A 27,986-nucleotide genomic window follows, 5' to 3' on the forward strand; every position below is an offset into this window, starting at 1 on the left:
CTCATTCATTTCAGTCGTTTATAATCAGTATTTTTTTACACACTAATAATCAGATCCTCGTTCAAGAACGAGATAACAAATTAGCCTAACGTTACATCATTCGATTCTGGCGCTCCGATTTTCGTTTAAACTTAAAACTGAATCGTTTGTGAAATGGGCGTGTTCGTTCAGTAGGCCCAACCAATAATATTTCTCCCTCACAAGTCGCAGTCGATTTCTGTTGGTTCGTGTGTCAGTCAAGGCGAGAAAGGCAGGAAAGCAGTCACACGCTTCAAGGGGGAGAGACTTCTACGAACCAAACATTTGATTCAGTGCATGGAAGTGAACCAGAACGATCCGTTCACTTCAAAGATTCGTTCAAAAACACCGAATCGTTAACAGTAACGTTACCACTGTGATCCACTTCGAGACATTTAGCTATATGGTTTGGATACAGTCTTGGATACCGTTTTTGCGAAAAAAAAAAATTAACCTGGCGTTCAAAACAGACCGCAGAGCCTCATCGATGGAAACTTTTTAGTCACGGAAACATTATTCTTCTGTGTTACTGGTTTTGGGTACTTTGTGCTGTCCCAGCAAATGTAGTTGCAGCGGTCAAGTATTGATGTTATCAGAGCTGCCATTTAACATGTTTTAAAGGATCTGTTTTCATACGCTGGCATCACGTGCAAACCTGCCAACGCCTTTTCTCTCTTTGGCTTCGTTATTCTTCAAGCTCTAAGATAATTACAAACGCGTTCAGTTTTAAAGGTGTTTATTAATTGTTTTATAAACGTTTTGCAAAATGGGTTGCACTTTAAGTGCTGAAGATAAAGAAGCGATGGAGAGGAGTAAGATGATTGATCGAAACCTGCAAAAGGACGGAGAGAAAGCATCCAGAGAAGTCAAACTACTGCTGCTCGGTATGATAAACTTTCTCAATACCAGTATTCAATAATTCATGCTATGTTGCGCGTACAATGTGTTTTTATTTTCTGTTATATCTCTGTTTTAAGCGCTTTAGGAGCTTCAACTCGATTGTCTTCATGCAAAGCTGTCCAAAAAGTGACATGAACTTATCACTGCAAATATTCACGTTAATACTACAAAGGCAGCAACAAAACTTAAAAATTCAGCTTAAAAAGGTCGACAACCTGATGAATAGGCTATTCAAAACTGTGTTCATGTGGATTAATAACAGTTGATTCAGAATGTGTTGTGTTTTTACTAGCCTTGGCTCAGTGTGCTGTCAAAACATGTTTCCCCGTGGAAATCCTCCCCCGGTGTCCTAAAACATCCATTGAGCATCACCTTTATTTAGGCTATTACCATATTTTACCTACACCATTTGGTTGCTCTGTATGACATAACCAAACCCACTCTCACACACCCTGGAATCACGGCAGTGTGATGGAGGAAAATAGCGGAAAGTAATGGTGTGATTGTGGCAGTATTCCAGCTATAAAAGCGTGATGGAATGCAGAAGATAATGGCTGTTTTGGACCATTAGAGTGACAAAATACTGGTGTTTTGTCTGTCTATTTGTTTTTGGATACTTTAATGGTAGCATACCAATTTTCAGAGACCGAACCACCCCATATATTTACAGAGCAGGTAGTCAGCTAGTGTACAGTAATATACTGTAGATGGTGCATAGTAACTAGACACAACTCTCTCAGATAACTAGACACAATTCTTTGATTATTTGTGGGTTGCTTTGGAGTTTGAATAAAAGTGCTAAAAGAAGTAATGTAAATATATATTCCAATGATGTAGCAAGTGCCTTGTTGTTTTCAGCTGTTGACAGGTTGTTTCTCTTGAGTAAACCATTCTGGGATTTGTCAGAGGAGTGGTCAAATATGGAGTGACCCCTGTGATTTTTGTGTGGGAGGCAATTCTTGTGGACTGTGATATTCTTCTGCATGCAGATTCTCTGTCAAAACAGGTTAAAAACATTGTAGAAAGTAGATTACACAATCAAAAGTTATGATCACTTTGTCTATTGGTGATTATTATCGAATTCATATTTAATGTTAACATTTTTAAGTCACAAACGCATTAGACGATGACAAACAATATCCAAGACAGCATTCCTGTCAGAGGGTAAACATTTGTATAAGTATGGCAAGCCATTCTAACATTTAATCCTCAAAACCTACTTAGTATCTATTTTCATGCTACTAATACTTATTTTTTAGATACTAGTGCTTATTCTTTAGATACTAGTACATTTTTAAAAGATACTAGTTCTTATTGTATTAGAGACTGGTACTCATTCATTATACTAGTACCTATTAAATAGACACTAGGCTAGTACTTATTAATTAGATTCTAGTGCCTATTGAATTGGTACTAGTACTTATTTATTAGATACTAGTACTTATTTCAATAGTGACTAGTAACTAGGCTATTCTTTTGTTACTAGTAACTAGGGTTGGGTACCGAAACCAGACACCGATATGTAACCGGACCGAATCAAAATGCAGATTTCGGTGCCACTTAAATAGCTGTCTTTTGAAATATTTGCCCTCTGGTTCTCCGAAACGGACATAAAAAGCATCATCACCGCATGTGATCGCTAGTTAACCCTTTGAAGCGTACGATCGTTCACACCGCTGTGATTAGAACGTTCAGATCGCATGATCATCAACTTCTAAATTCAAATTTAGAAAACTCTGAGCCAGAGACAGACGCTCTCAGCGCTGTCATATTATATCACAACTATTCAGTGTTTTCAACCACATAAGGTTTATTTTAGTTTTCAGACATTTAAATACACATAAGTGCTAGCAAAACAACATTTAGCCTATAGTTTGTAAAATACACACTGATGTCTATGGAAGTGGCAATAACAATCCTTTCAATTATAAATAGATGACGTGTTTAGACACACATTGTGTAGGTAACTATAAAATTTACTCTGCTCTTCTCACACTTCACCAGCCACTTACTTTAATGTATCTCGGGAGAAGTGGATGAATTGATGTGTTGTAGGCCTAAATCTGACAGATTCAATTCTCTGAACTGCAGTGCGTAGTACTAACATGGCGCCCATTGTGCATTATAGATCAACTAACATGAATCATGATCATTATAAAGGTTTCTTAAATGACAAAACACATTCACTTACATGTATTTAAGAATAAAAATATCAGCCAAGGACTGACTGACATGTAACGCAACCAATCAGTGTTAGTTTTGTTCCGTGTCATGTTTAGTGTGAAAATGTAAAGTCGATGTCCATACAATAACAGACCAGCGTACATCTAATAAATTATTAATTAAATAACGTTGTGCAAGTTTACTGCAACAATAGAGCCGTGAACCTCACGTACTTTTGAAAATCCAGCCTTCAGTTGATCCTGATGAGCGCTCATTGTCACAGTTGTAAATTACGGCGTTCTTCCACGAGGGGTTTCGCATCACGGCATTTAAGGTGATGCGTTCTAAAATAACGCTCACCTTGTACAGGACATGCAATAGGCTAAGTCAGGAGAGGTGTCGTGTTTGGCCAGAGAAGGCAAAAAATTTGAAAAGAATTGCTGAAATTTAAAGCTGGTTTGTAGCATACCGAATACAGACTACTTTTCTGTTATTAGTACTGTAGTGTTATTTAGTGTTTAATTATTGTATTTGGGTTAGGTGGCTTAGGTTCTATTGTGAATTTGTTATGTAAATTTGTTGTGTTTTGTATTTAGACTACTTATATTTATATACACTGCTCAAAAAAATAAAGGGAACACTTTTTAATCAGAGAATATCATCAAGTCAGTTAAACTCCTGGGATATTGATCTGGTCAGTTAAGTAACAGAGGGGGTTGGTAATCAGTTTCAGCTGCTTTAGTGTTAATGACATTAACAGCAGGTCCACTAGATGGGCAACAGTGAGACAACCCCCAAAACAGGAATGGTTTTACAGGTGGAGGCCACTGAATTTTTTTTCCCTACTCATCTTTTCGGACTGTTTTTCACCAGTTTTGCATTTGGCTAGGGTCAGTGTCACTACTGGTAGCATGAGGCGATACCTGGACCCTACAGAGGTTGCGCAGGCAGTCCAGCTCCTTCAGGATGGCTCATCAATACGTGCCATTGCCAGAAGGTTTGCTGTGTCTCCCAGCACAGTCTCAAGAGCATGGAGGAGATTCCAGGAAGACAGACAGCTACTCTAGGAGGGCAGGACAGGGCCGTAGAAGGTCCTTAACCCATCAGCAGGACCGGTATCTGCTCCTTTGTGCGAGGAGGAACATGATGAGCACTGCCAGAGCCCTACAAAATGACCTCCAGCAGGCCACTGGTGTGAATGTCTCTGACCAAACAATCAGAAACAGACTTCATGAGGGTGGCCTGAGGGCCCGACGTCCTCTAGTGGGCCCTGTGCTCACTGCCCAGCACCAGGGAGCTCGATTGGCATTTCCCATTGAACACCAGAATTGGCAGGTCCGCCACTGGTGCCCTGTGGTTTTCACAAATGAGAGCAGGTTCACCCTGAGCACATGACAGACAGGAAAGGGTCTGGAGAAGCCGTGGAGAATGTTATGCTGCCTGTAACATCGTTCAGCATGACCGGTTTGGTGGTGGGTCAGTGATGGTCTGGGGAGGCATATCCATGGAGGGATGCATAGACCTCTGCAGGCTAGACAATGGCACCCTGACTGCCATTAGGTATCGGGATGAAATCCTTGGATCCATTGTCAGACCCTATGCTGGTGCAGTGGGTCCTGGGTTCCTCCTGGTGCACAACAATGCCCGGCCTCATGTGGCGAGAGCATGCAGGCAGTTCCTGGAGGATGAAGGAATGATACCATTGAAGGGCCACCACGCTCACCTGACCTAAATCCAATAGAACACCTCTGGGACATTGTGTTTCGGTCCATCTGACATCACCTGGTTGCACCTCAGACTGTCCAGGAGCTCAGTGATGCGCTGGTCCAGATCTGGGAGGAAATACCCCAGGACACCATCCGTCGTCTAGTCACCATTAGTCTAGTTACTGTTGCTAACTTGCGGGACGCGTTAAATAATTAAAAGAGCTATTAAAAGCACAAAAATCTGCATAAGAGATGCATGTTCGCAAGGCGGCGCGCGCTCCGAAACCGAGACCAAGACAAGCAAATTATAGCCTACTTTGGGTTTCATGTGCGCGTCTAAACGATCAAATGTACACAAAAGTATGTCAAAATGACCGGCTTGGAGATTCACTAAAAACAGTTTATGTCTTAAATGGACGTAGTTATCGAAATAGTTGGGAGAATATGATGCATCAGACGTAGCAGATCTGCACTCGGTCTTAAAGGGGCCGCAGTCTAGTAAACATGCCGACGATTGCGCCATTGCTGCGAATCAAACAACAAGAGAAAAATTACTACAAAGCTCTTGAAAGAATAACTTCAGCTTTATTAAGCATTAATTTATTTATGAAAAATTACGCAGTGTTATTTTTCATTTGATTACTTTATTAGATTTCTTTTTAGGCCATACCTGAAGAGTAATGTTAGTAGACCTTACTGAAATTAAAGCACTGTGTAGGCCTATATAATGTGTATCTTTGTTTAATTGTTTATCTTTTTTTTTTATCTATTGTTTATCTTTGTTTAATATTATTTATATATATATATATATATATATATAAAACAAAAAGAACCGATAAGAATACAGTTAAAGTACCGGATCGATAAGCAGTATCGGTAAGAGTAGGAATACCGTTAAAACCCTTTACTCCCCGGTCAATGCTCCGACAACAGCCCAGACATGGAGCTACTTCAGCCACCATTCTCCCCAGTCCCTGGTAAGATGCCAAGCCCTGGTCCTTCGTCGGAGATGGCATCCGACTCAGAGACGGAGGTAGAGCCTACCGCGTCTGAGCTAGAGACTCAAAATAGTTTGTTTGGCAGCTCAGTGAAACACTTTAAACATTTTTTTATAAAAAAAAAAAAAGATTTTTATTTTTATATAGGCTACAGTAAAATTGTGCTTCAAATAAAAAAAGTATTTACCTACACCTTATTCTTGTTTAAAATCATTTACATAATATGAATGTATATAGAGCGTGATAAAAAGGTGACCTTGAATTTGTGGCGTTAAAGGTGACGCAAGCTGAGGAAAAATTTGGGTGCACCCAAATTTTGTGCTGGTGCACCTAAATAAAAAAGTTAGGCGCACCAGTGCAACCAAGGCAAAAAGTTAGTCTGGAGCCCTGCATGCATACAAGCACGTGGGGGCCATACAAACTACTGAGTACCATTTTGAGTTGCTGCAATGAAATTTCAGCAAAATTGACAACATCAACCTGCTACATCATTTTTTCACTTAGATTTCCGGGGTGTCTTTGAATTCAATCCTCTGTAGGTTGATCATTTTCATTTCCATCAAACATTTTTCCCCATTGAGATCTGATGTGTTTTCAAAGTGTTCCTTTAATTTTTTTGAGCAGTGTATTTACTCTACAATTTTAATATATTCAATTGTAAGAATTTTTTTATTTAATTTTTTTTATTATTATTTATTTTATAGAACAAACACAAAACAAAGTAACAAATCGCCCAACACACAACAAATATAAACACAAAAGTATACATAACATAACAACAAGGCATTGTACAGTGAACAGAAATGTGCAACAGGACCAGCAGAGAAATAGATCATCTGAAGGCACTATATCATACCAAACCTCAGAATATCAGAAGTAGAGGCATTTATGCTGTCCAAATAAGGTGTCCAAGTGCGAGTAAAAGTATCAGTCGTAGAGTGAATAAAAGATGTTAGGAGTTCCAGAGGAATAGTCTCTCTAATAACTGAATGCCATCCCTTCATAGAGGGGGGTTTATCACTGATCCACGAAAAAAGTAAATTCTTCCTGGCAGCAAAAGTTAACAGGTCAAAAAGACGTCTTTTATGCTTATTAGAAATAAGCTTACATGGGAAACCCAGGAGAAGAGACAAAGGGTCAGGATCCAAGGCCAAACCTAAGATATTATTCAATTGAGCTATGATTCTGGACCAGTAGGTCTGGATAACATGACAATCCCATACACAGTGAATATAATCTCCTATGTCAGATTTACATTTGGGGCAGAGTGGTGAGTGAGCGGAGTTGAACTTGTGTCTTAGAAGAGGCGTAATGTGTATTCTGTGGAGAATCCTAAGCTGAATGGCTCTTACTCTATTGCAAACTGAAAGCCTATTGGCTAGAGACCAAACCATCTCCCAATCATTCTCCGAGATATCCACCCCAAGATCTCTTTCCCATGTTAATCTGAGGTGCGAGGTATTAACTGTAGAATAGGAGCACAGGGCTTTATAGAAGAAGGAAATCAACTTTTTTGTAGGAGGGTTTAAAAGCATCCTCTCAATTACTGAAAGTGAATATTTGGAAGTGAGTGTAGTATTTTTGAATATGTAATCTCTAATTTGCAAGAATCTAAAAAAATGTTGCCTAGGTAAATTATATTTTGAGGCTAAAATATCAAAAGACAATAGTGATCCCTCCTCAAATAAATCACCAATCCTACGTATACCATTAGCCAGCCAAACGTTAAAACCAAGGTCCATAGTACTTGGCAGAAACTCTGGATTGTTCAGGATTGGCAACAGAGGAGAGGTTGTGTCGATCTTGTCTTCTAATCTTTGAATAGCATGCCATGCCTTAAGAGTATTACATACTAAAGGGTTATCACACATAGCTCTCCTCAGCTTAGAATCACGGACAAATAGTAAGTTTTGCAAAGGGCATTTAGACTGTGAAGATTCAAGATCAAGCCAAGCTGATTTAGGATCTTCATTAAGCCACTCAACAATGAATCGAAGCTGGCAAGCCAACTGATACAGTTTAAAATTGGGGAGATCCAAACCACCCTTTGCACCAGGGAGCTGAAGCTTTGATAATTTCAACCTGGGTTTTCTTTTGCTCCAGATAAATGAACTTAACCATCCATTCAGCTCTTTTATAACCTTATTAGACAGTAAAATAGGAATCATCTGCATAGGGTATAGTAACCGAGGTAGGACATTCATCTTTATCATGGCAACCCGTCCCAGCCAAGACAGAGGGAGAGTCATCCACCTGGTCAAATCATCTCTGATTTTTTTGAGCACTGGTGTAAAATTAGCTTTGTATAATTTCCTAAAAGTAGGGGTTATATTAATACCTAAATAAATAAAACCTTCCTCGGAATATTTAAAAGGAAAAGAGGGAGGTTGATTTATGGACTTCTTATTCCCTATAAATAGGGCAACTGATTTAGAAAAATTTATCTTGTACCCGGAAAATTGTCCAAATTCCTGAATGAGGTCAACAACCGCTGGTACAGAGGTCTTGGGGTCCGAAAGAAAAAGTAACACGTCATCTGCATATAAGGAGATTTTGTGCCGCCTACCCCCCAGAGACACCCCCGACACAGCTGCACTCTCTCTTATCCTCTGAGCAAATGGCTCCATTGCTATCGCAAAGAGCAATGGAGAGCGGGGACAGCCCTGTCTTGTACCCCGGGATAAGGAAAAATGAACAGATCTATGACCATTGGTAATAACCGCGGAAAGGGGATCTTTATAGAGCATTCTCACCCACTTAATGAAATATTCACCAATGCCAAATTTTTCCAGTGTGTAAAACAGATACGGCCACTCCACAGAATCGAAAGCCTTTTCCGCATCTAGGGATAAAATACAAGAGTTAGTACTGAGGTTATGGGAAAGCTCAATAATGTTTAAAAGCTTCCTGACATTATGGGTGGAGCTTCTGCCTTTAATAAACCCTGTCTGGTCTTCATGAATGATATATGGCAGAACCTTTTCCAATCTTAACGCTAAAATTTTAGATAACAATTTTAAATCTGAATTAAGCAAAGCAATCGGCCTATAGGAGCCACAATTTTCTGGGTCCTTGCCTTTTTTTAAAATAAGATAAATATTTGCTTCACGAAGCGAGGGGGGTAACCTGTCAGTCAAGAATGAATGATTGAGCATAGCTAAAAGGGGGTCTAGAAGCACGTACTCAAATTCTTTATAGAATTCGCATGCAAGGCCATCAGGCCCAGTAGATTTACCAGACTTCAAGCTATGAAGTGCGACTATAGCTTCCTCCCTTGAAATAGGTGCATTGAGAAGTTCCCTCTGTTCTTCTGAAACGACAGGGAGGGTTAGGCAATCAAAGAAAGATACCATGTAATCATGTTTTTGGGAAGAATGATGAGGCTGATAAAGAACAGAGTAGAACTGTTTAAAAATATTGTTAATAATAATAGGATCAAAATAACGCACTCCCATGGGGTCTACTATAGAAGTAATAAATTGTGGGTCAGAATTGGACTTTGTTAAATGAGCTAGATATTTACTAGGTTTATTACCCCATTCATATAATTTTTGCTTTGAATAACATATATTTGAATGAGACTGATAGGTTAGCAATGAATTTAAAGAGGTTCGCACAGCACTTATTTTTTCTAACAGAGGGATCGTTCAAGTAGCTAGCTACTAGTGGCAGTATTTAATTTTGACTCCAGGTGTTTCTCTTTCTCTAACTGCTTTCTTTTTTTGGTTGCAAAGTATGAAATGGCAAGGCCTCTGATGTATGCTTTAGTCGTCTCCCAGAGAAGTGAGGGATTGTTTGTAGATTCTGAGTTAATAGATAAAAATATCTTAAACTCTGAATTAAAGTATGAGAGAAATTTATCATCTTTGAGTAATAAATTAAATCTCCAACTTCTAACAGGTCTAAGAAACCCCCTCACACAAATATCTAGCACCACTATAGCGTGATCCGATATAACAATATCTCCTATGTTGCAGCGTGTAATTGCATGCATTATAGTCTTAGGAGCAAAAAAGTAGTCGATCCGAGAGTGACACTTATGTGGGTGAGAAAAAAAAGTGAATTTATTTTGATGCGGGTTCAGAGTGCGCCAAACATCCAAATATTCTAAGTCATCACATAGTGCGGCAAGAGCTTCGGACTGTTTGGTGAAGAGAGAGTCCCTGGGGGGAAAGCGGTCTAATAATGAATTCAATAAACAATTAAAGTCTCCTCCAATAATACACAATCCAGATGCGCGTTCTTTAAATTCAAGAAAAGCTTTTGTAAGAAATTCTGAGGAGTAATTTGGGGGACAATATATGTTTAAAAGTGAAATTTCCTCTGCGTTCAAAGTCCCCTTAATAATGATGTATCTACCATGTTTGTCCTTAATACTCTCTGTGACATTAAAAGGTATACTTTTACTAATTAAAATTGCTACTCCTCTACTACTTTTCGTAAAGGATGAGAAGTGAATTTGACCAACCCATTTATAATGTGTTAGATTCAAATGTTCGCTATCACTCAAATGGGTTTCTTGTAATAAAGCTACATCTATATTTTCCTTATGAAGTCGTGTGAGCACTTTACGAATTTTAATTCGCCCGTGTAGACCCCTTACGTTCCATGTACAAGGTCTTAAGTTACCAGCCATTACTTAAAGAATAGAACAGGTGGTGCTCTCCCCCTTTCAAACATTTCCATATTGTCATTAGGTCCAGTAAACAGATACGCGTGTGTCAAGGCATAACAGTAAATAATAACATAAATCAAAACAAGCCAAACTGGCAACATGAAATGAAAAAAGAAAAGCAAAAAATTGCACGGTACGGACATAAAAAAATAGGAAAAAAGGGGCCGTTTCCCCACGTCAAGGGGAGCATTCTTCATCCCAAAAACAGCCAGTTACTTCTCCAGTAGCAACTATACAAAAAAGTAGGCTACACCCAAAATACAAAAGAAAGTTATCGAGATAGCCCCCGTCACTCAAAAAAAGTGAAAAATAGAAAATAAAGTACGCAAACTAAAACTCACGTCGTTATTAGAACTCAAGAAGCTGGATCCGCCAGGCACTCGCCTGGTAGAAAACCCGACACGGATCAGGTGCTCGTGCTGGAATTTGAATCACTCTTATCCAGGTACTGCGAGACAGCAGTCGCCGTCTCGAATACTTTAAGGGTACTTCCTATGTTGACTCGTAGCTTGGCTGGATACAGCATCGCATAGCGAGCACCCATATCACAGAGTCGCTGCTTGACCGCGTTGAAATCCTTGCGCTTCCGTATCACTGAAGCCGAAAAATCCTGGTAGCATGATATTTTGCTGTCCTCATACCGCAAATCCCCATCCGCTGAACGTTTCCTGCAGGCATCGAGAACCCTCTGCTTGTCACAATAGTTGTGGAACCGAACAATCAATGGCCGTGGTCTGTCCTTAGCACCCGGTTTTGGAGCCAGCGTACGATGCGCCCTTTCAATCTTGATGCGACCGCTCTTGGTATGCAGGCCAAGAAATTCGGGGATCCACGATTCAAGAAAGGTAACTGCATTGGTACCCTCTACCTCTTCGTGAAGGCCCAGGATTCGGATATTTTTGCGCCGGCCTCTATTTTCCAGGTCGTCGATATGTTCGGTAAGCATGGCAACTTGTTTTTCAAGAGTGAAAACGCGAGATTGCGCGTCCTCCGAAAATGCCTCAACCGCCATGATTCTCCGCTCCGCCTCATCCAATCGACCATTAACACTTTCCAGCTGCTGGGTATGATTATGCACTGTTTCTGCCAGCGGGCCAAGTTTTTCATCTATTGCATTAGAGATCTTCTCAGTCATAATTTGAAGTGCTTTTGCGAGCGCCGGGCTAAGGTCAGCCTCGCTGCCAGCATCTGCCTGACTCTGTTCGGGCTCGTCGGCCGATCCCTCAGCGGCCGAATCTTTTTTCGCCGTTTTCTTAGCAGGTCTTGGCATTTTCGGCAAAGATTGCGGCCAGAAAGTCTCTAGCGACATACTACAGAAGATTTATAGTTGAAATCCAGAGTTTGCGTACCTTATAAATAGAAAATAAATAAGCGTGACAGGAGCAACCTTAAACTGCTGCTACTTCCAAGCCGCCATCTTGCGCCCCTCCAATTGTAAGAATTTTATTTTTATTTTTTTTTATAAAAAAGCCGTTATTTAATGTCATTCACCATCGTTTTGAGGCTTAGGCACCGGTACCGTTTTAAAAGTATTGATTTGGAACCAGTATCGAAAAAAAAACGGAAAAAAAAACGATACCCAACCCTACTAACACATTTAACTTTTTTGCTATTGACTTCTATGGGGATCTGTCATTCTGATATCAGCTATTCAGTTCTGACTAGTATTTATTCCAATTGTGACTAGTACGTATTTATTAGATACTAGGCCTAGTAGTTATTCATTAGGTACTAGTACATATTTTTTAGATACTAGTAGCCTACTTATTGCTTAGATACTAGTACTTGTTCAATAGATACTAGTACTTAGTCATTAGATACTAGTACCTATTAAAGATATACTAGTACTTATTCATTAGCTACTATAAATGATTCATTAGCTACTATAACTTATTCAATAGATGCTAGTACTTATTCATTAGATACTAGTACTTATTCAATAGATACTAGTAGTACCTATTTATTAGATAATAGTATTTATTCCAAATGTTACTAGTAAGATTTTTAATTGAACTCTAGTTTTAATTGAACTAGTGTCTAATAAATAAGTACTAGTACTTAACGAATAACTACTAGTATCTATTAAATAGACCAGTATTGAATGAAAAGTAATTGTATACAATAAATAAGTACTAGCATCTAATGAATACTTACTAGTAATATTTAAAAAGATACTAGTCAATATTGGAATAATTAGGCTACTAGTCATAAATTAATAGATGATATCAAAACAGAATAGCTACTAGTATCTATTAATTTGCAGATATCTTCAACCTCATAAGGAACTAGTAATAAAATATTAAGAGATATCTTCTTTTAACAGATCATTACATAAACATGAGTATACTCTCAACCATCCAATCAGAGTTCATATGGTAATGCAGGCTAAACTAAGGCTATAGAAGATGGATTTTTCAAAAGTAACCAACTTTGTTGGTTTATCTAGCTAATTGGTTAGCATGAACGCAAGGAAAGATATATGTTTAATATGACATTTATTGTTTTGAATGTACAGTAGGCTATAATAAAGACTTAACTGCCAATAATAAAATCCAAACAACAGTTAAGTAGATACAAAAACCTGTTCATACCCACCAGCCAAACAACCACAATACCCAGAGATTGGGATTTTTGGAGAGCATTCATAATTCCTTACAATCAAAAATTCGGAATATTAATCTGAGTCTGAGAATGATTATATATGCACTATATTACATATGCCTATTCATCATTTTTTACTCAAATACCATTAAAAAGGTATACAGGCTATTATTATATTGTTATTATAAAAACGGCCTTGTGCAATTCAGTCCGTTTCCTGTGTTATCTCTCTTTGATATGTTGTTGGTTCATTAATATTCAACATATTATCTGCATACTTATTATTTAAATAGTACTAGTATCTATTAAGGTAAGGATATCTTTGATCTAAAATGTTACTAGTAACTAAAAAATAAGCACTAGTTCTAGTTTTTTTTAACAAGTTATGTATAATTAAATACTTGACACTATTGGAATAAGTACTAGTATCTAATAAATAAGAACTAGTACCTAAAGAATAAGCACTAGTATCAAACGAATAGGCACTAGTACCTAAAAAATAAGCACTTGTAGCTAATGAATTAGTACTAGGCTACTTAATGGAATAGATACTGGTATCTAAAAAATAAGTACTAGTAGCATGAAAATAGATACTAGTCTAGTAGGTTTTAAGGATTAAATGTTAATGGCTTGCCATATACAAGTCTTTGTGTGCATGAAAATCATCTTTTTTTTGTCTCTTTTTTTTTTTCTCAAGTTATGTAACCCTTCCCCTCTTGGCATTTAATTCGTGCATTGGGGCATGTTAGGGGGTTTGGCTTTTTACTCTGAATGCAGAAACCCACAGTATGCTGGAAGTGGGGCAAGCATTTCAATGAGCCGAATATTACATGCTCCGTTAAACTCAGAATGGAGTTCATAAATGAAAGCCGTTATGAAAGAACTGTCTAAAGGCTGGTTCACACGGCAGGATAATTAGGCCGATTTTAGCCCCGATTCACCCCTTCCGACAATCTTAAGGATGCTCCGATTATCGTAAAATAATCTGATCAGATATTCCTGCCGTGTGTGGTGTGTTAAGGCTGCTCTCGTCTGCTCGGAAGGACGTCGGGACCGCTCCGATCTCAAATCGGGGATATCCAACATGTTGGATTTATTTGGCCCGATTTCTTCTCGTGTGTGGTGTCCCCCGAGCACGCAGCCTGTGGACTGTGGAGTGTAGCCAATCAGAAAGCGAGGTGACGAGGCGGCGAGGAAACACCGGGAAATATAATCAAAACAGCCGGCGGCATCGCGCACCAGAAAGTCCGGTGGACGTCAGAGATCATCGCCTTTTCTTTTGATAACGTTTTTTTTCGGTTAAAAACAAACTACAAACTATTGCCACTGCATCCTCTTCGTCCGCCATGATTGTTTACTCTGAAGTCACGTTTGATCTCGAGGTATTTTGGGCGATTTCCCGTCTGATCTGGGAATGCTCGGGAGTCAAATCGGTTCGTGTGTGATGTGTTGATTTTTCCGTGTGGCTGCGCACCACACACTGTACGACCAAAACTGTTAGACCCGTGATTTTTTATCCCCGTGTGTGGGGTCTCTCAGGTTTGGAAAATCGGCCGACAATTTTAAAATCGTCCCGTGTGAACCAGCCTTAAGGACGGCGAGTTCTGAGAGTCATCCTGAATTACCAAATGATTTTTATATGCTCTCGCTGTTTTAATACTGCTGTCCAGTTTAGACAGCATGGCTACATCCCTGTTGGCAAGAGGATTGCAACTGTCTAACAGAGTTGACTATGGCTGAGTTGTAATTAGCACTGCACAATGAGCTCTTAGCTTAATCACATTGTGAGAACTCACTTGTGGATTTTTCTTTGTGTTCATTGTGGCTTTCCTGACATCAGCAGATTCAGGGGCATTAGGCTATGATGACTATACTATTGCTTCTAGCTGAACTGCAATTCAAGTGGTCTGTTTAAAGGGATACTACACCCAGAACTGAAAAATCTGTCATAATTTTCTCGCCTTTATATCGTTCCAAACCTTTCTGACTTACTTACTTCTGCGAAACACAAAACAAGAAGATATTACGATGAAGAAAATTAGGAACCAAACTACATTGGAGGCTATCGACTTACACAGAGACTTTTCTTAAAATAGCTTATTTTATATTCCACTGTTGTTCATCTCTTTCTATTCCACACAACTGAGTATATCAGCGTTGTTATCGTTAACTAGAACTAAAAATTGTTTCACTGAAAATTGTTTAAATAAAATATAAATATTAGACGAAAATCCTTTGAAACTTCAAAATGTAACAAACATTTGAAATCTTTAATTGGCAACTAACTGAAATAAAATATGATGAACACAGGTACTTGTACTTGTCACGGTGGCTGTAATGAACGTGCATGATGAAAGGAATAGGGACCAAAAAAAGTATTTATTAAATCTACACAAAACACTTCTAGAACACAAATCTACACAAACAACCACTTTTAACTTAGACAATGACGGACAAATGAACTGACAGAACTCAGGGTTTAAATTGACAGGGAGAGTAATCAAAATAAATATGAACAGGTGATATAAATCAGCAACTAATTAAGGCACAAAGAACACAGGCAAGCCAGAACAGGAAACACAGTGAAAAACAAAACTAAAACAGAACATACATGTTATGTTAAGTCCCGGGTTTCAGGAAGGTACGGCTTTGGAGGAGGACGAGGGGCTGGCGAAGTGCAGGACATCGGAGGAGATGACAGAAGGAGAGGTCAGGGCGGCGATGACGTTGGGAGGAACCAGGAACATTAGTAGTCAGACAGGAACCCAGTGCGCAGCCAGGACGATGGCTCCCGGCAGAGTCGAGGGAGGAAGGAGCCATGGTGTAGATTTGGCTGTTGACACCAGGGACACGATGGACGGAGATGGAGCCGATAGAGGGATGGAGCCGTTGGAGGGATGAAGCGTAGCGTAAGGCCCGTAAGTCTGTGGCGCAGGCAGAGTGAAGTCTGACCAAGGCTGAGCCGGAGGGACAAGAAAGCCTGGTCAACCCATAAGGATGTTCGTCCCAGGGGGAGCCAAGGGAGTTGGAAGTTGGAATTTCCGTGCATCGGGGTGATGGCTGGCTGGGCTTTGGGTCAAGAGTGGGGCTGGTGATGTCCACTCCACTCCATAAACATGGAGAAATCCTCTTGAGGACCATTCTATGGGTGGCTCGCTGAGTGGTCCGGATAGGGAGTTCGACACGCCGGATTTAAAAAAAACTCTAGTGTGGTCCTCCAGGGAATGGTCCTTCTGCTCTGGGTTGGACAGCAGGTAGGTCTATATGTGAGGGTAGACAGGGAAAAAGAAAGAAAAACGTTTCTTAGGGTCCGGAATTCTGTCACAAATGGCTGTATTGAAAGCACACAAAGAAAGGAATGGGGAACAAAAATGGTCCCTATTAAATCTGCACAGAACACTCAGGAGATCACTGGAGAAAACATAAACAACTACATTAAACTTAGCCGATACCAGACAAATGAACTGACAGAACTCAGAGTTTAAATGCACAGGGAGAGTAACCAAAAAAAAAGTATGAACCGGTTAATTAAATCAGTAACTAATAAGGGCACAGGCAAACCAGAACAGGAAACAGAGGAAACTAAACTAAAAAAGAATATATATGTTACAGAACTACAATTACTCTAAAAACTGATCTAAAAAATAAATTAAAGCTGAAAATATAAAAATAAAAGCTTAATCAAATATTAGTATACTAAAATAGTATACAAGTAGTACTAAAATAATCCTGTTATATATTATCTTATTCATTTTGTTTCACACGTGTGCTGTTCATTTTCACTGGTTATAGGAATAGTTCACCCATGACAATTATGTATGCTGTTGTGTTGAACACTGGAAACATTTAGGAAACGTGTTGTTTTTATAATAGCACATTTAATATTAATATTTTTCTCACAAAGTGTATTTGGGTTTTTATATGTGAAAATATGTACTTGCCTTTATATTTTAGGAAGCGGTCTCTCAAAAGGTCACACAGGTCACTGTAAAGGTTCCTGTTTGAAAAAGAGCTGTGTGAAGATTTAGTCCTTTTGTTTTCCATAGAAACAATGAGGTTGAATAAATAATGACAGACTTTTCATTCTTTGGTGTGAACTCTCTCTTAAACAACTGTTAGTTTCTAAAAGAAACGTTTTGCTTGTCAACTGAGGGAAGACTTCTTAATGTAAAATTAGTTTCTGTTTGATAACACTATGATTATCCCACTGGAGGATATTGCTCAGTAGGGGATTTGGCATCTGGTGTCTGTCTGCTCACAGCTCTATGTGAACCTGCACTGTTGAAAAAGCTAAAGGAAAATAAATCATAAATCATGCCTCTGTTCAGCTGGGGTTGATAATTGTAGTGATCTTAACCACACTGCACATGCCACTGCAACTAACTACTGTATATAATTACAGCAGGAGTGAGCCGTTCACACACCCATTTAAAGCATTCGCAGATGTGTATGTGGAGATTTTGTGGCTGTGCTGATGCTCGGACAGAATCCAGAACGTGTGTGGGTAAATAAGTGAGTTAGCTAGTTAGATTGTTAGCTTAGTGATAAAACCACACAGTGGTTGCCGATATGAGCCCAACATCATTTGCTCATGCTTTTGGACTGTCTTTATATATTTATTTATTTGAACTAAATTGCCTGTTTATTTTATTATGCAATATATATGTGAAATTAAACTGTTTTTATAAGGTACCTTTTTTTGCAATTATAATTAGTACAATTTAAATATAATTTTTGTCCTTCAGTTTTGATCTAATTTTATGATGCTGTCATTATATTGCTGACTTTACTTATGTTAATGAGAGAAGTAACAATGTCAGATTCAGTTTTTGAGAGTTTTTGCAGTTCTCTTTAGGAATTATTTGATCCAGTTCATAATATTAACCCAATTTTAATGATTTGTGTAGAAATTCGGCTTTTTTTGGGTGAACTACTCCTTTAAAAAACCCAGATTCGGCTTGCTTAACTGATCATTGTTGGAAAGGTCAATAGGTTTGCATGTTCTCTATCTGCTTGGAAAGTCCAGGGCTGGATTTGAACGAACTTTTTCAGTTTCTCTCAGCCATTGATAACTCATTGTGCTTTTACTTGTGCCAAGGCCTCATCAAACGAGGCAGGACGTTTTGGCCGTCCCACTCTCGGCTGCAGCATGCCTGCGGTTCAAGACGCTCAGAAGAAATTTTTCACATGATTCTCTAGCCCCAAAGACCCACAGTTATTCCCTCGCCCTGCCAAAAATTTGAGCTAATAGGGCAGAAATCCACACCTCAGAAGCAGAAATGATTGATCTAACCCTTAATGCATCTTACAGTAGATTTGCTGCATGTAACCACTAGCACAAAAGATCCTGAAGATTGAACAGTTGACCAAGTGCGCTGAATTTTTTTCCTCTGTCTTTTTCCTTTTTAACTCATTGTGATTCTTTTATTGTACAGTACTTTGGTCAACCTCGGTTGTGTTGCTTTTTAAAACAACATTGATTGATTGATTGAATTTTTCACCAGAATGGCAAGCCAAAGAATATTTGAAGTTCAACGGGTAACCTCGGGTATCTCGGGTAATGGAAAAGTATTTAAACTCGGGACAGAATCTGTTACTCCATATCCAAAATGTGTTAAAAACATCATGCAATATCTGCCAATTTGCATAAAAATGTGAAATATGTTCTATTCATTCCTGTTATTCATTTCACTCTTCAATTGAGAATTACAGTTAAGCATTAGATTATGTACACACCATGCATCCACTGGCCTGTTTGCTCATGTTTGTACAAACATCTCTTTCTGGTGTGTTGGTTAATAAGTGAGTCATTTGACTTGTTTATAAAAAGCTCACATATCGTAGCTCCTGCTGTCCTAACAAACACTTTGGCTGGGGGAACTAACATCAGATAAACCTTTCATCTTCAGGGCATTTAATCTCACCGTATGGCAAGCGCAACCCGAAATAGAGAGCTCATTCTGCAGCTCATGCTGCGCTTGTGATGTGGGAGGCAGAGGTTGAAAGCTTCTATTCATCTAATGCAGACCTTCTCCTGAGCGTGTGATGTTTGGGGTCAGGCGAATAGACTGCATTTATCGATTTGCCATATCAACCTCATCAACCACGTTCTGTGTTGTTTGTCCTCTTTTAGGTGCTGGGGAATCAGGGAAGAGTACAATAGTTAAGCAAATGAAGTGAGTGTTTTGATTATTAGTATTATTATTTTTTTTAATCTATTTTTGTTTTTGTTGTGCAAAACCTCAAAAAAAAAAAAAAAATGGAACTGAGCAGACCCTTTGGGCATATGTGTGTGTGTGTTTATTATATTAATATTGTTATGTTTTAAATTATATTCTTTTATACTATACATACATTTATGTTTATATAAATTATATAGAGATTCTTGTATGTTCTTGTATATTCTTGTCTGTGTGTGTGTATATATATATATATATATATTAGAACATATACACTAATACATTAGTACTTATAATCAAAATACATTGAAAATCATTGTATATAATACATATTTTATATTAAAATGTGTAAATAAATGAATGGTTATATGGCCATTCAAGCAATCACATGTATTTTTATTTGTTTTCTGTACTGAATATTTTGGTTTGTGGATGACCAACATCAGAATCAGAACAGCCTAGAGGGAACATTGCTGGCAGTTACCATTGGATTTTGTTGATTTAAATGTTTTGTTTTTGCGCAGTAGATGTAGTTATCCTATCGGATTTGTTTTACTTCAGGATCATTCATGAAGATGGTTACTCAGATGAGGAGTGCAAGCAGTATAAAGTCGTGGTTTACAGCAACACTATCCAGTCCATCATTGCCATTATCAGGGCCATGGGCCGTTTAAAGATCGACTTTGGGGACTCTGCAAGAGCGGTAAGATACCTAAATTAAAAATGCACGCAGAATTACCCATAAACAATAATTTATTACTTCTCTTGTCTTGACTGCATAGTTCTGGAATTCGAGTACAGCAATGTTTACAAAATTCACCCTCGGGACAACTCAAACTGAGTTTAGTTCTTCTTTTCAGACTTCCCAGGACAAAAGTATTTTAATCATTTATAATATCATGATGCTCTGAAGTGAACCACCATAATTGGTCACAATATCTCAATACAGCAAGAATCTACTGATGTTTTCCCTCATTGGAATCTACTGAGGATTTCCCTGTTTTTTACCAAATTAACACAAGGAAGAAAGATATTTAATTATTTATATGCAGCAATATACGTGGTAATATACAGCAATATAATAAAAAAAATACAAAAACCGAATTCCTGTCATACGAAAACAAACATGCAACACACCTCGTGTAGCTTGATTCATGAGCTTATGAGGTATGTTGTAATGAATCGGTCAAAAAGAGTTCATCAGTCAAAAGATTATGAGTAACAAACTCCATATTCAAAATTGAAATGGACTGACAGCTTATAGTATCATTAAAGGAGACCAGTTTTCAGATTTTGTTCTGTTTAACATCAGGATGACGCTCGTCAGCTTTTCGTGCTCGCGAGCACTGCAGAGGAAGGGGTCATGACCCCTGAGCTCTCTGGGGTCATCCGCCAGCTGTGGAAGGATGAAGGAGTGCAGACGTGTTTCATCAGATCACGAGAGTATCAACTCAATGATTCAGCAGCATAGTAAGTGCACTTTCTTGAGATGGACCAAGGTTTTTCACAAGCTATTCTGTGGGGCCTAGCAGAGTGACCACAGGTGCAGTTCATCACGATAACATGTTTGACATCCAGAACATGTCTAAATAATATATAAATAAACAGATTTTTTGTTTCTGCTGTATTTCTATCAAATAAATGTTGGTTTGATATTTTGTTGTATAATGCAGTAACATTCATAAACATTTAAGTGTCCAAATACTTGTATACATTTTTGTATACAATTATTTGAACAGAACATGCCAATGTTTATTTTGGCTTATAACTTTAGATAGTAATTTTGCAAATATTGTTTTTACTTACAAAACCTTTGGTTTATTGTACCATAGTTTGTCTCCACAGAATCATCATGCTTTTGTTTGAAGTGTTTGATGTGCAGTAAATCAGATTTTGGTTTCCTAAATGGGGAGGGTTCAGGTTGAGGCAGAGTTGTACAGCTGAGGCACAGTTCCTTTAGCTTTGTGCAGACCTGTTTAACTTTTTTTTTACCTGGTAGATTCCAGCTCATTGACTGTGGGGAAATTTGTGGCTTTCTGAATTGCATTGCACAACTTTTTTTCCCCTCACAGATTTTTTCCATGGTACCGTCATTCTTTCACTCTGTTTTCAGCTTTGGTAGCCACTAAGAATTTTTCCAGTAATAATAATCAAGAGCAAACTTCTCTCCTCTCATTGAACTCATGCATTCATGCATTGAAACTATAGAACCAGATCTTCCAATGAGAAATAAGTTTTATCTTAAATAATTCAAGTAATTCTCTCTCTCTCTCTCTCTCTCTCTCTCTCTCTCTCTCTCTCTCTTTACTGTGTTTATGATCAAATAAATGCAGCTTTCGACTTGTTTTTATTGTAAAACTTGTGAAAAACCTTAGCTGCATGCTTTTTTCCCAGCTTCATGTCACATATTCTGTTGGATAATGATATCAATGATGGTTGTCAGCTCAAAATATAATCAAAATACATTGAAAATCATTGTATATAATAAATATTTGATATTAAAATGTGTAAATAAATGAATGAATGTATGGCCATTCAAGCAATCACATGTATTTTTATTTGCTTTCTGTACTGAATATTTTGGTTTGTGGATGACCAACATCAGAATCAGAACAGCCTAGAGGGAACATTGCTGGCAGTTACCATTGGATTTTGTTGATTTAAATGTTTTGTTTTTGCGCAGTAGATGTAGTTATCCTATCGGATTTGTTTTACTTCAGGATCATTCATGAAGATGGTTACTCAGATGAGGAGTGCAAGCAGTATAAAGTCGTGGTTTACAGCAACACTATCCAGTCCATCATTGCCATTATCAGGGCCATGGGCCGTTTAAAGATCGACTTTAAAGCTTCATGTCACATATTCTGTTGAATAATGAAATCAATGATGCTTGTCAACTCAAAAAGATTAAAGTATAATGAAATAAAAGTATGTGTGCAGGTCTCAGAACAGGTGCATCCTTTTTAAATGTGTTCCAGCTACTGAGACTCTTCTTACAGTACATACTGTACATTTTACATAGATCCTGCATATGGGAGTATTTAGAATCTACAGAGAAATGTGGGGATTTTAAAATGTCCTTCTAAATGCTCTTTAAACCATCCTGACATATTGTTTTGTAAGTGGTTTCACTCAAAAATGCTCACTATGGTTTGTCTCTTGTCCAGCTATCTGAATGACCTGGATAGGATATCCCAGCCCACTTACATGCCCACTCAACAAGATGTGCTGAGAACTCGGGTCAAGACCACTGGCATTGTAGAAACACACTTCACCTTCAAAGAGCTCTACTTCAAGTAAGTGTCATCTCTCTCTCTCTCTCTCTCTCTCTCTCTCTCTCTCTCTCTCTCTCTCTCTCTCTCTCTCTCTCTCTCTCTCTCTCTCTCTCTCTCTTGTGTCTCTGTGTCTCTATCTCTCTCTCTGTGTGTCTCTGTGTCTCTATCTCTCTCTCTCTCTCTGTCTCTGTGGCTCTCTCTCTCTCTCTCTCTCTCTCTCTCTCTCTCTCTCTCTCTCTCTCTCTCTCTCTCTCTCTCTCTCTCTCTCTCTCTCTCTCTCTCTCTCTCTCTCTCTCTCTCTCTCTCTCTCTCTCTCTCTCTCTCTCTCTCTCTCTCTCTCTCTCTCTCTCATGGCCTGATCACAGTGTTTACTGCTTGTATCCAAACAGGATGTTTGATGTTGGTGGCCAGCGTTCAGAGCGGAAGAAATGGATTCATTGTTTTGAAGGCGTCACTGCCATTATCTTCTGTGTGGCGCTCAGCGACTATGACCTGGTCCTAGCTGAAGATGAAGAGATGGTGAGTTTCCTTCCCACGGCGATCCCACAGCTAAATCAGAATGGCACACTAGTCTGTTAGCAAGATCACATGACCAATTCAAAGACACATTTGATATGACGGATTAATGCAAATATGTTAAAAGATGATAATCAGTGAGAAAAGCTACTAGCAGAGCTCAGTATTTTGTTTATTTCTCCATAACCACCACAGGGGATGTTCCGTTTGTCCTGGTTGTGTTAAAGCGATTTTCTCAAAGCTCATGGAAAACCCACATAGTTTCCTCACGAGACCCGATTTCTTAAAATACACAATTTTTCCATAAAAGGATGATTTTTGGTTGCATTGACTTTCAGCGGAACTAAATGCACATTATAGAATTAAATAACCCTTAATTCCGTCTGATCAAATGTGAACAGATAAATGAGTCTCTGAGCAATATGTTGATCTTGATGTGTCCACAGAACCGAATGCATGAGAGCATGAAGCTTTTTGACAGCATCTGCAACAACAAGTGGTTCACAGACACATCCATCATCCTCTTCCTCAATAAGAAGGATCTGTTTGAGGAGAAGATCAAGAGAAGTCCTCTCACAATATGCTACCCAGAATACTCTGGTGAGATTAAATAAAATATTGAAATATTGTACTTATGATTGAAAAGTTATCAAGTGGCTTAAATAACATTACATGTAAACTCACAGCTAAATGTATATGTGGTGAAGGATGATGCCACTAATAGGACAGTATATTCAACAATAGTTGTATTACTAACTTGAACCATCTGTTTTAGATGGTCCTGAAAAACTATTTAAATCACGTCTAAAATTAAATCAAACTTCAGATAATCAGTAAATCAAATATTTACTCAAGCATCATTATATTGGTAGAGCCTTTAGGGCAAACTGCAGAGTGGATGAAGTATTGCTTGTTTATAAAAAGTTATATAAATGAAGAAGGGACTACATGAGGTTAAGTTTGAACAGCCTATCAGATGAGGGGAAACACTGTGGAAAAAACCCTCTGTTTTGTGTCTGCTAGTTATCATCCTTCACGGCCGGGTGAAAGTTGAGTCTTGTCGGTTTGCAGAGGTTTTAGTGCCTCTCTCTGTCTTTATTTTTAAAACATAGGACATTTATAGTTGTTGGTTTGTCCTTAGTGTATTCCATTGAAATCAGTCATGGATGAATTGTGGCACAATATATTTGGCCAATGGGCTGGACCATTATAGAAAACTTCATTTTTCAAAATGTTGAATTAGTCTTGTTTTTCATACTGGACTAAAAAGCTTTAATTTACTCCTCCAAAAATACTTGAGTATTTTTATATTGTGCCCCGACTAATCATCTTCTGCCTTGTTCATTGATGTGACATTCTCCATATTCCCACTTAAAAAGTTGTTGGAGTAACGTTAAGAAATCTTTCTATGTTTAATACATGTTAATGTGATTTTTCCCTGTGATATCAAAGCTGAATTTTCAGCATCATTACTCCAGACTTCAGAGTCACATGATCCTTCAGAAATCATTCTAATATGTTGATTTTGTGCTCAAGAAAGATTTTTTATTATTATCAATGTTTAAAACAGTCATGCTGCTTAATATTTAAACTGTGACACATTGTTTTCAGGATTCTGAATAGAAAGCTCAACAGAGTAGCATTTATTTGAAATAGAAAACCTATGTAATGTTATGTCTTTACTGTCACTTTTGATCAGTTTAATGCATCCTTCCTTGCTGAATACAAGTATTCATTTCTTTGCCAAAAAAATTTATAAAAAAATCTTAATTTGAACAGCAGTGTTAATCACACAAATCTTAAACTCACATTTGTCTTGTGATGCTCAGGAACGGATGCATATGAGGAAGCAGCAGCCTACATCCAGTGCCAGTTTGAGGATCTGAACAAAAGAAAGGACACAAAGGAGATCTACACACACTTCACCTGTGCCACAGACACCAAGAACGTACAGTTTGTGTTTGATTCAGTCACTGATGTCATCATCAAGAATAACCTCATAGAGTGTGGCCTCTATTGAAGCATCATCTGTGTGCTTCAGGTAAGGATTCAGTAATACGTTTGCTTTGCACTTATTTTTTCCTAAATTTAGTACCATACATTTGGAAATACCACAGACCCCTGGTGACCTTAAAAAAACATGAAATGTGTTTACCCGAAATGTTTTTTTATATTTAATAATATTACGACTTTTTTATTTATTTACAGTTGTTGACGGGAGATTTCAGAGCTTCACTGGCTGGTTGTTCCTAGTTTTGTCCGTTTCCTCTGACAGCGGATGAGCGAGAGAGACTGCCACCCCGCTGCATGCGCCCTTCACGCTAAATGCGGTACCTATGACCATGAACAGGATTTTTGAGACTTTATTTTATTTCCCCTTATTACTTTTTTTTCCATAATGACAGTCTGTGATGGTCATTATTTCTTTGCCACTTCATTTTAGTCATTATTTTATTGCCAATATTCCTCTATAGGTATTACATGACACACCACTATGCATAGATCAAAATACACAATGGACGATATCATGTGACTATATGCCAACCCCCATTAGATCAAATATCTTTTAAGATTTCAATCTTGTGTCCTATTAATAACAGTGTATGATTATTTCACTAATTTACGAATGATTTAGGTCTGTCTTTAAGCCTTTATTTGCAAACATAGCAGAATTTCTAAGAATTAAGTCGCTATGATTGAAAAGTTGTTATATTATTGTTGTAACTTTAGTAATTCACAGCCCAAACACACAGCAACAGGAAAACTTTTTTTTTTTTTTTTTTACTAATTATTAGATATGAATCACTTTATATAACACACTTTATATAACACACTATTTTTGTATTTCTTGAGAACCTGTAAAGGTGTGAACAAAATCTTTTCTCACAGATACATTTCTGAATGGTGCGAAATAACTCTGTTTGGTAAAGAGCACTTGGGAACAAATGCCATGAAAACAGAGCATGATGGCCGGATTTGCATTCGTGTCTTGGAGTACAGCCTTTTCTAAGACTTGTTTGATGTGCTTTTGTTTAATCCTGTGGATTTTAGTATTTTTTTAAACAAACTGACACAATGTGATCTGGTTTGTAATACCTGTGTTTAATATGAAAAGGGTTTCCATTGATTTAAGACTAATGTCTATAACATCTTGAACATGCCAAATAGCCAGAGTCACTATAATATTTGCAAGACAGCCATTATCCATATATTCCAATACTGGTACATTGATGTACTCAACGAATTAGTCTGAATTCATTCAACAATCTGTGGTTTCCTTTTTATATCACTGTGCTTTATTTGAACTATTTTAAACATAAAAAGTGCAAATGAACAACTAACGGTAATGATAGCGGTAATGATAAACTTGGTTTGTTTAGTTTCTGAACGCATTGGGTATTATTTAAAACATTTTTTTGCTTAACGGTTGTTAACGGTCAGTACCATGTCACCAATTGCTGCGGTTTTGAGAAAATACATATGCAAACCTTTGTTTAAGGAAACCTATATACATAATCATGGTCAGAAATTAACTTTAACAACCATCAGTTGAAAATTAATACATTTTTTGAAACAATGGATCAAAGAATATTTGATAATTTTTGTCTTCAAACGGCGAAGACAAATATACAGATTTTTTTACACTAAGAATCATACCTAAATGTATTTTACCATTTGTCTTATTTTAATGAGACAGTGTATCTGATTTAATATTGTGCAATTGCCAATGTTGGCTCTTTTATTTCCTACTATTCCAGTTGTTTTTCTGATTGTACCTGTGGCTCTGAATGTGTATTTATGTGTAGTGTCACGATTGTTGGAAATCTTTACTAATTTTAGCGGTCTTTTTTTAATATATAATGCTCTTAGCAAAAAGAGTGTTTTGTATTGTGGTTCATTCAAAATTAGATCTGACATTTGAAAATCCCAATTAAAACAATGTAAGGAGGCTCTTTCGTGAAAGTGAACAAATACTATGGTGCTAATAGCCAGACAATTGCAGCGCATAGTAATCCGACAACAGCAACCAGTGGAATTGATGCAAGTCTTTATTTCATGTGCCTACATTTACATTCCAGAACATCTCCACAAATTCAGACCTCAGGTTTAAAACAAAGCAACAGGCCATTCTAGAATTTTCACTTGTTACTGTAATACTGTTTCATAAATATATATATTTATGTCTCCATATATATTTTATATAGACTCTTCTTGAAACAGAATTTTTGTTTGCCTACTCTTATTTACAAAACATACTGCCCTACTATGTTTGGGGCTGAAAAAGAAACATCTTTCACATATTGTGTTAGCTGGTTAAATTCAAACAATCAGGTCTTGATGGTATGCCAGTTTTTCCTCTCTCAAAGGAGACCAGACACTGCTCAGCACTGTACGTGTTTCTAATTGTTATCATGGGATCTGATGTCCCACTATAATGTCTTTATTACTGCAAAATTTTAATTGCATTAAATTTACTTTTCTTTTTCTGGAAATGAATGAAAAAACAAAACCATCTAACAGTCAAACCTCTATAGGTTTAACATTAAAACACTGTGAGAGGAGGCTTCTCTACAAGCATCATTAACTCATAGCATCAAAAGTCCCCTTTCTTTGGTAATCCTTCTCTTGTTGACTCTATTAGCAGTTTGAACTGTTTGGAAATGTTTTTAGAATCCCTTTGGAGAGCAGAGGCCGTTAGTCTAATCTGGATCTAGTCTCTGAGGTTTGGTTGGGATGTTGAGGTTGTTCTTTGCCCGGGGATCCGCTGACCACACTTGACTGCTTGCTGTAGAGTTCACCTTCATGCCACCTGTGGATGTTCTTTTGTTACCGTGGCAACTTCATCAGAGTTGATCCAATCATTCAGGTGGGGATGGGGCAGAAAGATCTGGAAAATAACATATAATCACTTAAATAGCTAAAAAAAAATAGTTCATCACTTAAAGATATGGAAG

At 37.8% G+C, this 27,986-nt stretch overlaps 1 protein-coding gene across 1 annotated transcript; it reads left to right on the forward strand.

The window, feature by feature from the left end:
* Positions 1-252: 252 nt before the first annotated feature.
* On the forward strand, positions 253-26,909 carry gnai3 (guanine nucleotide binding protein (G protein), alpha inhibiting activity polypeptide 3). Its single transcript, XM_082189357.1, has 8 exons — positions 253-902; positions 19,195-19,237; positions 19,802-19,943; positions 20,553-20,710; positions 22,408-22,536; positions 22,905-23,034; positions 23,478-23,631; positions 24,861-26,909. The coding sequence occupies exons 1-8, from the start codon at positions 785-787 to the stop codon at positions 25,049-25,051; spliced, it is 1,065 nt and encodes a 354-aa protein (XP_082045483.1). The 5' UTR covers positions 253-784; the 3' UTR covers positions 25,052-26,909.
* Positions 26,910-27,986: the final 1,077 nt, after the last annotated feature.

This window comes from Leuciscus leuciscus, assembly GCF_965113295.1.
Source record: "Leuciscus leuciscus genome assembly, chromosome: 13".
Lineage (NCBI taxonomy): Eukaryota > Metazoa > Chordata > Actinopteri > Cypriniformes > Leuciscidae > Leuciscus > Leuciscus leuciscus.